General features: G+C 23.5%; 2 protein-coding genes across 4 annotated transcripts in view; one reads left to right on the top strand and one right to left on the bottom strand.

Moving 5' to 3' along the window:
• LOC129609148 (NADP-dependent malic enzyme) overlaps positions 1-12,670 on the top strand; it is a 27,325-nt gene extending 14,655 nt beyond the window's left edge. For 2 of the 3 annotated variants that reach the window (XM_055521047.1, XM_055521055.1), the window contains exons 3-7: positions 1-180; positions 10,001-10,339; positions 10,407-11,444; positions 11,525-11,648; positions 11,722-12,670. In XM_055521047.1, the coding sequence (XP_055377022.1) occupies positions 1-180; positions 10,001-10,339; positions 10,407-11,444; positions 11,525-11,648; positions 11,722-11,825 (1,785 nt within the window). In that variant the 3' untranslated portion in view covers positions 11,826-12,670. The remainder of the gene's footprint in view (positions 181-10,000; positions 10,340-10,406; positions 11,445-11,524; positions 11,649-11,721) is intronic. The other variant, XM_055521064.1, reaches the window with a different exon arrangement.
• LOC129609164 (uncharacterized) lies at positions 3,975-14,636 on the bottom strand. Its single transcript, XM_055521078.1, has 2 exons — positions 14,499-14,636; positions 3,975-5,357 (listed from the first exon to the last, which is right to left on the bottom strand). Exons 1-2 carry the CDS (start codon positions 14,508-14,510, stop codon positions 4,587-4,589), a joined length of 783 nt encoding a protein of 260 aa, XP_055377053.1. The 5' UTR covers positions 14,511-14,636; the 3' UTR covers positions 3,975-4,586.

Below are 14,636 nucleotides of genomic sequence, written 5' to 3'. Positions count from 1 at the left end.
GATTTTTGTAATAACTGCCTAAAATTAAAAAAAAATCATTTTACAACAAAATCTATACCTACCACAAAAATGAGTGAAGAAGGAAGAAATCGTTTAGGATTATGGGGTACACATGGTGATATGGATGTTCCTGGAAATTTATCAGGATTAGATCGTTTAATGAAAAAACGCTACAACAAGGTGAGTTTAATATGAATAAAAATTAACAGTGAAACAAATATACATACAACATTAATATTACCATCAACATCGAATACATCAAAAGAAATATTTTCTACCCATAGGAAATGTACTGTTTTATTAATATTATTACCAAATAATCTCTGGAGGTACTTGATAATATATATGTACGCGTATTCGATTATTCTATGCTTTAGATCTGCTTCTTCAAAATTTTTTTCATTTTACAACAATATAAGTTTAAAGGTCATTTTTTTAGCATTTAAAAAATAGCATTTCAATTCCAGAAGTCTTAAAAGGTTTTTCATATAATTACACTTAATTCTTATGGATTTATATCCGCCAAATTTTGTTATTTAATGAATAGCTTTTTTAATCGGAATGGAGGAAAATCGATTTATTTTTTACTATTAATAAAAAAGGCAAGAATATATCTATGTACACACATACTTTTTGTATTACAAATAAAAGAAATATTGAGAGCTCAGATCTATGAATTTATTACGATAACAACAAAGTTGTTCGTAATAAAAACTTAATATAATTGCACACTATTATTTAATAATTAATTCAATAAATTTATTTCATTACTCCTTTTCTTTCATATATATGTACATACATATATAACATACGTATGTTATACATATGTCAGTTTATTAATATAAGAATACATACATATGTAGTATATGAAAAACTGATTAGATAGCGCATTTTCAATATGTACATACACATGTATATTATGTGATTTATTAAAATAAAATCTCCTGTCTATCAGCTGTTTTTCGCAAAATATTGTATGATAATAATAAGCAGGTGAGCTTTTTTATGAGCTTAACTCATCAGAGGAACATTTTTTATTTTATTGTTGTATAATTTTTACATATTATTTTTTCGTCTCATTTTTTAAAATCAAGTTCAATGTCGTACTATTTTTATTACATCATGATGTTTAGTTGAAAAAACACAAAATGTTTTGTTCAGAATTTCGTGCATAGAAGATACAAATAAAAAGTATGTAGAGACACGCACAATTAACAAACTCGTACATACATAGCCGAACATGAGTTCATACATAGTATGTATATGTGTGAACATAGACAAATTCTTAACCTTAGATCATTTTCTAAATTTTATTGTAAGTTTTCGGATATAACAATGAACACATACGCACGTACTTACAATAAATTGTTTCATTTACAATATTTTGTTTATTATAAAAATAAAAATAAAATATAAATATCGACATTTTTCTATGGAATTATGTAATTCTTATAATAAAAATTTTTCTTTTTTTGCTCAGCTTACTATATTTCTAAATTTTCACTTAAATTATTGAAGTAATAACTAGTTCTTAACTTCTTTCTTAAAGACATTAATAATGAGTTAACTACGTAAAGAATTAATTTTAATACAAAATATAATCTAAAGCGATAAAATTTTAAAATTATTATAAGACACATTTTTTTTGAACAAAAAAATTATAAAAAAGTATTATTTTTGAACAAAACCATGTGCACACGTATAGAATTTTTTTAATTTTGATAATTTAATAAATGATAATCCTTAATTTTCTTTAATTGACAGTCACACTCCAGTTATCAGTAAAATTAAGCCATTAAAAACATCTCTAATTTAAATTAATGTGTAAATATTAATTATTTTGTTAAAAACCGAAAAATTATTTTGGCTTAAAACCGATTCATAGAAGAAGAAAATGTTATTTAATTAAAATATATGTAATTAAAAATAAAAGAAAATATTTCGCATTTACTTGAAATTTAATCTTTACCTTACGAATTACCTTAATTCGTAAATTTTTCTATTCTGGTTTTTCTTGTTTGTCTTAACCGGAACATGTTATTTTTTAATGTAATATTTCCAAAGATAGCTGTGATCTATTGTATTATTTATAAAGTGGTTTAGAATCGTTATTAAATTAAGAATATTTTTAGTTTATTCAATAGCTTTATTGGAGAATTTGTTACTTGAAATCAAGCTTTTATTTTCAGTATTAGTTTAGTGATAACATAAGTATAGAGAAGCATTCAAAAGTGTCATAATGTATATAAATTTCATTATATTTTTTATTATGCAGGGATTTTTTCATGAATACAATGTTAATTTTAGAAGTAAAATTTACAGAGACTCTTATTTAAGAAATATATATGTATTATCCGGAGTCTATTACTATTCACATAACTTATGTGATTTTGATATCTAAATCACAGAATAAAATCCTACTACAAGCTCTTTGTTTTAACTCTTTCTCAGAGTAAATAATACAATACAATAGTTTACATAATGATTAATTGTACCAGTGAAAATACATATTGTAATGGAAAAATTAATTACTATCATCACCCTATCCACTAATACTTGGAGGAACGTAAAAGCACTATGAAATAAATTTGTCTATCAGAAACAAAATATATTTTTATAAGTACATATATTTATTTTACTATATTTCTAAATATGACATATTACATACCTAAAGTTCAGAGAGCAAAAGATTAAAGATTAACTATGTAGTATTCAGGTGAAAGAATAGTACAAATTCTGTCAATAAATTTGTGATGAACATGTCGTTGACTGATATTTTTTTTTGATTGTATTTTTATTCGAGATAAGCTTAATAAAGTTGCTATAATGTTAAAAATTGTCTATAGTTTCTTATCAATTTTATAATTTACATTATACACATTTTAATAATGACATGTACACTACTTATAATTTTGAATTATCATATTAAAAAAGAATAACTATAAGAAAATTACTTCGTTGCTCGTTCTATAAGTTGTATGTATAAAATTTTTCTTTAAAAAATAAGAAATTTATTTTAAAATCAGTTTTATTATAATACTATTTTATTCAAACATATACATAAATGAAATATCTCTGAAATGCGAATTAGAATTTTTAACATTAATAAAATAAGACCAAAATAATATTATTCCCTAAAATATGTTTGCATATAATAAATAAATATTTATTAATGGTCACTTAGAAAATAAACTCATAATATATTTAAAGTTAGTCAACACAGCATGTTTCTTCAATAGTTCCAACGTTTATAATAATGAACATTCTTAATTAACTTTAATTACCAAATAATTATTTAAAAAATATACTTTAATCTAATCTAATCGAGTTCTAATATTTTAAGACAAAATCAAATTTCTTGGGTTCTGAATTTTACACACACGCACATACTTTATTACTCTTAATTTTCTGTCTGACATAATTTTAGATCTTGCTTTTAATTTGTCTTTACTAAATATTCTTTTTTAATTATTTTTATTTACAAAATAAAACTTGTTTATACTAAAGGTACATATGTTTATCCAATAATTATTCTAGCTGCAAGCTAAAATAACTATCTTAAAATGTAAACTGTTGATTTTCGTTGTCATGCATCATTTGATGATGTAACTAATAAAAATTAAAAAATATATATATATATTATTTGAATATATAAAATAATTATATATATATATTTGAATATATATATATATTATAGGTTATTATCGCAATTTAATTTTCAATTAAAATCATTTCAATTAAAAAAATTAGGAAATTTCTACAGAAAATCTTTTTTCTTTGCACTTAATAAGTTAGAAAAACTTTAATTCAAAAAAATTTTTTTAATAAAAATTTTATTAAAACACAGTATCAAAATTTGAACATTCAATAAAATGACAATTTCTTAGTATTATCCTATAACTTCTTTCATAATTTAAAATAATTATTATAAATTTACATTTAAAATTTAATAATTAACTAAAAGTTGTTAACTGCACATTGTTTATGAAAATTCAAAGCTATTGTGTATAAGTATATTAACAAAAAGCAAATACAGGATATTCTAGACGAAACAAGTAAAAATAGTTTAAATTTCATAGTTTGACATAATAAGACCTAATTTGGTAATGCAACATGCATATTTAATTTCAAAATTTTAATTATGTACATACATATATCAATATCCAATAAGTAAAATTTTTAAATTAATTTTTGATTGTTAGTTTCTTACAAATTTTTTCGTTGTCGAAATCTGATTGTTGTGTTTGCAAAATCAATATTTGTTTTTTTTTTATTTTAAAATATGTAATTAGAACTAAATTAGCTAATAATCAATTATAATTCAATCCCTATTTTTTATCTATAGGAGGGATATTAAGAGAGACTTAGATTTCTTTTGTCATCTTTTAATAATTTTTTATTTAAACTTTTAGTTCAAGCGCTTTTTAATATTAGTAACATTAAAAGCTAAAAAAACTTCTTACACTATCATCACAATATTTTAATCGTTGTTTGGGTTTATATTTAATTTTGATTTTTAATATTTAAAAAATATTTCAGTTTTATTTGCTAATGTATTTAATTTAGTTAGTAAAATATTAAGTTTATTATTGAATTAAAGCCAATTGAACTCTATTGCTTAAATCATAATGTCTACAGTTTTCATCTAAACTTTTAACAATTTTATAATAAACTCTTTGTAAGTCATAAAACTCCTTGTATTCCAATTTTTCAAACATTTCCAAAACTCTTTTTTTAATTTCATTCGGAAACTCTTCCTCTAACTTATCCATTTCACCTTCCTTTATTTCAATGCCACCACCAAATTTTCGCCACTTCGAACCTATATCTGATGCAATCATTTCATAAATGACTTCCTTCCGTAACTCAAAAAGGGTTTTTGATTCGGTTAATTTTTCAGGCAAATCAATTTTGTTATATTGATCAGTATCAGCAGCAATCGAATTCAATAAACTATTAGTATAAGGTTCTGCAAATTTATAACCTTTAAATTCTTCATCACTTTTCCCATCCTTTTCATTTTTCAAATTATATTGATTTCCATTATCTTCATCACTTTCGCTATTTTCATCACTTTCACTATCTTCATCGCTTCCGCTATATTCATAATATTCGTAATTTTCATTATTTACATTAGCTTCCCCACTAGAAGGTTCATTACAGATTTCATCAATTTCTTTTTCTTCACTCGGACGCCCATTTAATTTTCCTTCAACTGCAAGTTTTGGTGGAGATTCTCTTAGAATATCCATAGAAAAACCATGTTCTGATTCACTACTTAGCCAATCTGGTAATTCATATATTTCATCATCCTTGTTATTCTCTTTTTCCAAAGAATTATATAAATCTGATAAATCCTAAAAAAGAAAAGAAAATACTTAATAACTTTTTAATTTCTATTTCAATAATGTTTTATTTTTCAAAACTATGAATTTTTATTTGAGTTTCACATAATTTTATTTTCATTAATAAAAAGTTCATAAATTCATAAAATTCTCCAATGTTAACTTATAGATAGATCTTATGCATTATAAATGTCCGTTTTTTTATTTTGAAATGCCTGGAAGCAAAAAATCTTGTAATTTTCATTATTTTAATAATTTTCTAATAAAAAAGAAAAAAAAGCTAATAGCGAATTTAAGCTAAAGTCAGTTTTCCAAAATTCAGGTTATTATATAACGATTAAATTCTATATTTAAACTATGTAATTTTAACTACAAAGTTAAAATAAACTTGTTTTATCTTTATCAAGTTTATTTTAACTTTTACCTAATGTTTTAAAAACCATTGAACTTGAACATAATTAAATTCAATCGTCTGATGAAATAACACCTCACTTTCGAACATAAATTTACTAGTTTTAATCATTTCATAAGTAATATAAATTATTTTTCATGCTATAAAATTAAATAAAATTATATCAGAAAGTAAACTGCATATTAAAATTTAATCAATTAATTTCAAGTACAGATTCTGGTATATTAAGTGAATTCGTTTATACAAGTTGTAATGTAAGTTCGTTTAGGAAAGTAATTTTTGTTTGTTATTTTCAATATATTTTCTTAAACGTTTTTTAATTTCATCATTTTTAATTTTTGCTTACAACATAACACAAATTTTTAAATAAATTGTTTAAACCAAAATATGCCTTTGAACTCTTTACTTTCAATTTGAAATTTATAAAAATGAGAGTCCCTATTGCTTATTATAGAACCAAATGAAAGAAAAAGAAAGAATTCAATTAGTGGAAATTTTGTAATGGTTCAATCCCATTATTCGATAAAGTCAAATTCGATTGAATGATAAATTCGGTTCAAACTCCAAATAAAATTTTAAAAAATGATTAATTTAGACTTTGGACTTTGATCGAACTTCTAATAGCTAAACATATTTTACACTTTTTTCTTAAATTTCAAAGAGTAATTTACATATTTTTTTCTTTGGTATTCATTTTTTATAGATTTTTTAAGATTTGTTTTTTTTGTGAATTTATTAAAAGTTCATCAATATTGTAGATATACGAAATTATTATTGCGTCAGGTGGGTTAGAAGAAAATTTAATTTAAAAACAATGTATTAAAACAAAAAATACTTAATGGCTTGGTTTTTTTCATATTTTTATATTTTCTTCATTTTACGGCCTATACAACTGGCATTATTTTAATAATTTATGAAAATGACTAATATTGAAATATTGAAAATCTAAATCAACCTCCTTAAACTCGATCATAAATAATATAATTGAATAACCCATTAAAATTTTAAGAAACAGAAAAAATTTAATTTAAAAATTTGATCGAAACCATTAAAAGTACTCAAAAAGCCAAGTTTGCTTTTATTCGTTTTATAAATTAAAAATTATAAGAAAGAAAAGTTTAAAATAGAAATATTTTATATCTTTTGTTGTAAAGAGTGTTTTGTCTTGTTACTGAAACAAATATTTATTTTGCTATTTTCTATTACTCAACCGTGATCATCATTCCATTATTCCTAGGATCTTATTATTTGGCCAGAAATTATTTAACGACCAATTTTGCTTTATTATTTTGAAGCCAATAATCAGCCACATAGGAAATAACATATTAATATTTTAAAATGGTATAATGACACAAGACATGTATATTAATAGAATGCATTTTATTCGAGCTCAATAACATAAAGTAGAACAATAATCGCTTTAGTGGTTTTTTTTTGTTATTTTTTGTTAAAAATTGTATTCCTTAGTAAAATTGAATTGCAAATTCGATAACATTTATGACTCAAGAAATTTCCATTTCTAATAATAAAATTAAAATACAAATTTGTTTGTTTATGTGATAATATAGAAAACAAATTCTAAAAAATAGAAACTACATAATATATATACGCATATTTAAATATTTTACATTGTCAGCTGATTTTACAAAATATAAATATTTTAACAATTGGATAAAAAAAAAAACAAAAAAAAATTTTGTATAGTAATCAGAAAATTTCAAATTCAATTAAGTGATTTTCAGCCAATCAATATCTTCTCAAATACAATATGTATGTAAATATCATACAAAATATATAAACAAGAAAGAATCTTAATTTTCATTTATGAAAGTAGATTTTAAGGTTTAAATAAAATTCCATTAAAATTTTAAGCTTTTGAAGTGTTCCTGAAAAGAAAAAGGTTAAGTTTACAAAATACAAAAGTATTTATATTGATTGATGTTAGATATTTCTCTGTATCAGAATGGAAGTATTCATTATTTTTTTCACTTATCCAAATCCAATAAAAAATCACAAATTCGAGAAGATTTTTGCCGTTTATATTCAAATTTACTACACTAATTAAAATTCATTTTATATACTTAAAATTTTAGTTCTAATCAAAATTTTCTACAAACCGTTTACTTAGCTTTCTATATATTTTTCAAATCAGTCTTACACAGAACAAAAATTTAATAAGAATACCTTTATTTGTTGTAAATTGTAATAATGTAACGTATATAAACGAAACAAATGATATTTAAATTTTAATTTAAAATTTTTTATTAAAATTTCAATAACATTCCTAAATAAAATAATAGATATGCTAATTAGAAAGAACTACATTATTCAATTGTTATTGAAATTTTGTCTCTTTTATTATTTACATTTTATTTATCATAATTTGATTTGATATTATTATACTTATATACATATATGTACATATAGGCGTAATAAATGATGAATTATTTTCGCTATATTCTATAATTATTAATAGCAGTTATCTTGTCAAAGTTTATTACTTGACAACATTATCGTTGTGTTGTTATCTATATAGTATTGTTAAATATGTGAGCAAATTATTAAATACACGCAAGAGTTAAAAATCAAATTTATATAGATATTTTTCAATGAGAAAATAAATATTTACAAAATAAAAACAAATAAAAATGATTTCGTTCTCTGAAATCTAAATAAATTAATTGATTAATTGATTATTTCAATAAATAAATTGAAATTTATTCAGAGAAATCTGAAATTCTCATTTTTTTTTATTTATTTTTTTCATAGAAAACATACTTGGTTCTCTAAATTTGAATTAAAATCCACAAAATATTAGTAATTATAACTAATTTAATTATTTTTAAATTGATAATTTTAATTAAAATTTGTAATCGATCGTAAAACAAATAAAAATTTTGTGAAATTTTACTTAGTAAGAGGTCCTAACGTACACAAAAAAATATCATTCTACAATATGTAATTTGTCTATTTACAAAATTTGTTTAATTTTCAAATCCTTTAATAAATAAATTTCGTGAAAAATTGTTTGAATAATTCAATTATACCTGCTTAAATATTTATAAGCAATATTTTCTCCATGTACTTTAATTATATACTCACATATTTATATTGTAAACCGATATTTTTCAACTGTATGTACTTGTAATTACACTTTTTTTTAACTTCACACCCTTAGATTATTTAACGTTTACTTTAGTGATTAATTACAGTAATACTAACATAGTATTTCCTTATAATGTATATTATTCTACTAAACGTTCAAATTTTTGCATTCTATATGAAGAAGTTTTGTCACATAGTGTCAAAGGACGTTGCTCCTCAAAAAGCAAAGTTACAAGACGTTGCTCCTCAAAAAGCAAAGTTACAAAAAGGCAAAAAATTACATTTGCGTATAAAAGAGTTTTGCTTACTCGTACGAGTATATTAATATTGTAAATCAGCGTGTGCAGTAAAACAGTGACAGCTAATAAGAAAGGCATTAACTTTGTTTACAAAATTAATTATTATTTTTTATAAATAATTTTGATCGTATACAACGTTTGGCCCAACGTTTTCTAGTTTAAATAGCAATACTTGAAGGTCAACATTAAATTTTACTCCTATTATCGAAAATAAATATTTTTAAATTAACAACGCTTGAATAATAGGTAAATTTGTCGAGTTTTTTTCAGCTTAGACAACATATTCTAAATCCGCTTAGACAACTCTACAGTAAGTTCCTACCAATACAAAATACAAAATTAATACAAAAAATATAATTTTTTATACACATAATTTAACAAAATTTTATAGAAAAAATATTAGGAAGTGACAACTTATTTTTGTACAAAATAAAAATATTGAAGCAAAGATTTCCATCTATAATATTTTTATGCGTAACCTTTCCAAAAGTATTTTAAGAACATAAAAAATTCACTGTTGCTCTTATGGATACAAACAAAAGACTTTTTTCTTTTCTTTGCTTTGTTTTTTATTTCGGGGGCTCGTCAAACTGGATTAATAGGAAAAATTAAAAATTCAATGTTATATATCTGTTTTTATCTTAATATTTATTTTGCATTTTTATTTGTTTTCTTGGTACTATATGTATTAGCATTTTTTCTTTTAAGATTTTATACCGAATGGAATTTTCATTATGATATTTGAACTTTAATCTAAATTTTTCAAATAAACTTGTATGAATGTACAATAAGATAAAATAAAAAAAATTAACAATACATTAAAATTTCCAAATTTTCAGGGTCTTGCGTTTACATCAGAAGAGAGACAACTTTTGAGTATTAGAGGACTTTTACCGCACGTTGTAAAAAATCAAGATGAGCAAGTTAAACATTGTTTATTATTGTTGAAAAGATTGGAAAATGATTTAGATAAATACATGTATTTAAATGGATTATCAGAACGCAATGAAAGATTATTTTATAAAGTTTTGAGTTCTGATATTACAAATTTAATGCCAATCGTTTATACACCCACAGTTGGTTTAGCTTGTCAAAAATTCAGTTTAGTTCAGTTATATAACCCAAAAGGACTGTTCATAACAAAATATGATAAAGGATACATCTACGATATATTGCGGGTAACTTTAAAAATAGATTGAAAAAATTATTCGTTTAACTTTGTGATTTTTTCAAATTTCTATATAGAACTGGCCAGAAACTGATATTCGTGCTATTTGCGTAACAGATGGCGAACGAATTTTAGGCTTAGGTGATCTTGGAGCAAATGGTATGGGTATACCAATTGGAAAATTATCTCTATATACAGCATTAGCGGGAATTAAACCACATCAATGTTTACCAATTACGTTAGATGTTGGTACCAATAATCAATCATTTTTGGATGATGAATTATATATTGGGGTAAGAGAGAGACGTATTGTTGGACAAGAGTATGATGATTTTGTAGATGAATTTATGGAAGCTGTTGTTAAACGTTTTGGTCAAAATTGTTTAATACAATTTGAGGATTTTGCAAATGATAAAGCATTCAGATTTTTAGAAAAATATCGAGACCATTATTGTACTTTTAATGATGATATTCAAGGAACAGCATCAGTTGCACTAGCTGGAATTTTGGCATCACTGAGATTAACAAATACGAAACTTAAAGACAATTTAATTTTATTCCAAGGTGCTGGAGAAGCAGCATTAGGTATTGCTAACTTGTGTGTATCAGCAATGATAATGGAAGGTCTTTCAAAAGAAGAAGCTAAAACACGAGTTTGGCTCGTCGATAGTAAAGGTTTAATTGTTAGAGATCGCCCAAAAGGTGGTCTTAATGAGCACAAATTACATTTTGCCCATGATCATGAACCTATTGACACGCTAGTTGATGCAGTAAATATTTTAAAACCAACTATTTTGATTGGAGCTGCTGCGATTGGGGGAGCGTTTACCAAAGAAATTATTGAAAAGATGGCTGAATTGAATGAAAAACCTGTAATTTTTGCATTATCAAATCCAACAATTAAAGCTGAATGTACTGCTGAACAAGCATACACTTGGAGTAAAGGTAGCGCAATATTTGCCTCTGGTTCACCCTTTGATCCATTCGAATACGAAGGAAAAGTTTATACACCTGGACAGGGTAATAATGCATATATTTTCCCTGGCGTTGCTTTGGGCGTTATTTGTGCTGGAATGCTGAGAATTCCAGAAGAATGTTTCTTAATGTCAGCCGAGGTAGCTTTGATTAACCTTTTATTTATTTTACTAATTTATTTAATTTTAAGTGAAATATAAAAAAAATATTTTTATTGCAGAGACTAGCAAAATTATGTTCAGATGAACAATTAGAAAAAGGATGCTTATATCCGCCATTATCAGAAATTACAAATTGTTCTGTAGAAATCGCAGAACAAATTATGCAATACGCCTATGATAAAGGTAAACTTAAACATTTAATCAATTTATTTTGCTTTCAATTTTATTAATTAACTTATAATTTTTTGTATTATAGATTTAGCAACACTTCGTCCAGAACCAAAAGATAAAATTGCATTTATTAGAAGTCAAATGTATGATACAAATTACCCACCTGCTATTCCAAAATTTCATTTGTAAAATAAAAATAATACATTCAAGGTCAAAAAAAATCAATAAATATCACTTATAATATTAAGAGTAAATAATAATATTCTCTTTGTAGTACATATTCAAATATTTTATCAAAACTTTTTAACAAAAAACAAAATATTTTGAGATGAAGTTAAAAAAAAAAAACTGATAAAAGAATTCAAAATATCTCTATATTTTAGCAGACACCATTTAAAGCGAACAAACAATTCTTTTTTGTCAGTTATATATTTATGTATTTTTAGAATTTTTGATGTTATACAAATAAATCTTAAACCCTATTTAATAATTGTTGTTAAACTTTTCATAAATTTTCCAATCAATGTTTGTTTTTTAATTTATATTTAAAATAATTTGTAATAGTTTCTTATTAAAAGAAAATAGAAATTAAAACTGTTGTTGCTATTTCTATATTCGTAAAGCACTTTTTTTATCAAGCATAATATTTTTCAAAAAATTAAACGAACAAGAACAAATACCTAAGTGATTAATAATTTATATTGCAAATAAAGAATTTACAAAATTATGCACATGTAGATTTTCAGAGTATAATTAATTCAATTTTATTTTTTTTTTTTTTGCACTTTTTTAAATTAAAATTAGTTTTTTGATTATGTTAAGTATATGTTTTTTTTGTTTTGTTAAAATGTGGATGGGATTTAAATTACTAAAAATAAGTAATAAAAAATAAATGAAATAACAAAAATTTAATTAGGTATGAGCCTCTTTCATTTAAAATATTTTGTTAAAATCCCAGAATATAAAGTAAGTAAATATCAACAAAGACGATTTTATCGGTTTTTGCCTGATAAACGCAGCATGATCATAAAGCTCAACGAGCTTAGATGATTATTACACAATGTATACTTGAAAAAATAAACTAGTGATTTTTTGTGCTGTAAGGTTTTTAAAATAAAATTTAATAAATTTTAACTAAAATCGTCCAAGTTTTCTAAAACACTGATTTATAAATTAAATTGATATTAAAGTTTTGAAAATAATTGAACCTTCTTAACTCATTTTTTTCAAAATAACCATGTAAAGTTGAAAAAGTATATTTCTGTAATTGGAAATTCATAGGATGGAAAATATTGTTTTCATATTCAGTTGCCAGTTAAAGTAAAATCCTGGAGCATGCCCAGTACTCCAGGATTTAATATACTTTTTGAGTTAACCACTCATCCATATCAATAAATTAAATATTTTCATATTATTAAACACAACTGTAAGGAACACTTACGGATTTCCTTTCTTCATATTTTAATAGATATCTTTTAGAATTTATAAATTTTAATTAATTAATAATAATAGCGCAATATAGATTTTCTAAAACTGAATTGCATATTAGTAAATTTTTAGTTACTGTAAAGAAGTATGTATACGTTAATAAATTACGTTAATAACTTAAACAAATTAATAATAATTGAAGTTAAACGATAGATGTAGCATAACATCAACAAATCTTAGTTTTGAGAAAGATTTGAAATAAAAGCAGCTCTTTAAAGCTACCTACTACCAGCTCTATCACGAATTTCACTTGTAGAATCTTAGAAATTATAAACATAACTACGGCGTAGACTTTTGAATGATCACAAATTCCTTTTGTAGAGATAGAGATTATGAATCACCAATGGCAGTATCATTTTTCGGAAAGTCAAAATCAGTTTTTTAGTTCAACTATCAAAATATTTATTTATATTCAGTAAACAACTTTCATACAAAAGGATATTTTTTAGAATATTCATGAATATTTTTTGAAATATTCTTTTGTATGAAAGTTTTTCAATTTTCTTAGTTTTTGAATATTTTTGAAAAATGGAAAAAAAATTTTTTGGCAATATGAATTCATTTCTTTTTATGGTAGCTGTGTTAGAGTAACTCAAATTCAAATAAAAAAAATCAAAATTTAAGATTTAATATGTAGGGACTATTCTTTTAAATTGCTTGTTACAAGTGATTATTTCTTTCGTAGACTTTTGAGGGTAATTTTTACTTCGAACGTAATTTATGATTGCTCCATTACAAATGTTCGGAGCAGTATTTTAGTAATCCGTAATTGATAATATGATATTCGTAATTTTCCGAATTTTCGAGCTACGAATGAAATTCATGATAGAGCTCTATATTTTTCATCATCCTGCACAAGCTTAAGGAACATTTTTAAAATTAAAAGTTAAGGAAACTACGTAGTATATATGTACACACATATGTATCTGTGTATCTAAAATGAAACCCTGACATAAGAATTGCAATACAGCAATTGGCATTTATACAGTATACATTATTACAGTGTATTTGCATTTATAAAATTAAATAAAAATCAATCCGCATATTTTCAGTTCGCTATGAAATGCAGCTGTATGTTTGTGCCTAAAGCCTGAGTTTTCCGCAAAAAAAAGATACGCACATTGGTATCAACAAAGAGGTCAGCTTAATATAAGGCCATAGGGGACTTGCATATATAAGTATATTCACTAATATATATTATGTATTTCTGTCATAATACAGTCAGCAAAACCTAACTTATGACTGTGCATATGTATATACATGTATGTTATTAAAAAGAACCCGATAAGGTTATTGATATTAAATCTTATTGCAGTTTCGAAATTCTGATGTTTAAAAACTTACATAATAATGTAAATGTTTGTATTCACTTACCAATTTACTCATGTTATATTAATTTGTGAAAATTAAGATGTTGGAAAATTTTATATTACACCACAAAACTTAGATTTTATCGGGCTAGATAACAATTTAGTATTTCAACAACCCCAAAAATAATATACTTATTATTTG

The sequence above is a fragment of the Condylostylus longicornis genome, unplaced genomic scaffold (genome assembly GCF_029603195.1).
Source record: "Condylostylus longicornis isolate FDR11 unplaced genomic scaffold, ASM2960319v2 ptg000004l, whole genome shotgun sequence".
NCBI classification, from domain to species: Eukaryota; Metazoa; Arthropoda; class Insecta; order Diptera; family Dolichopodidae; genus Condylostylus; species Condylostylus longicornis.
The sequence above is the reverse complement of the archived record's forward strand: the minus strand, read 5'-3'. Positions and strand labels throughout refer to the sequence as shown.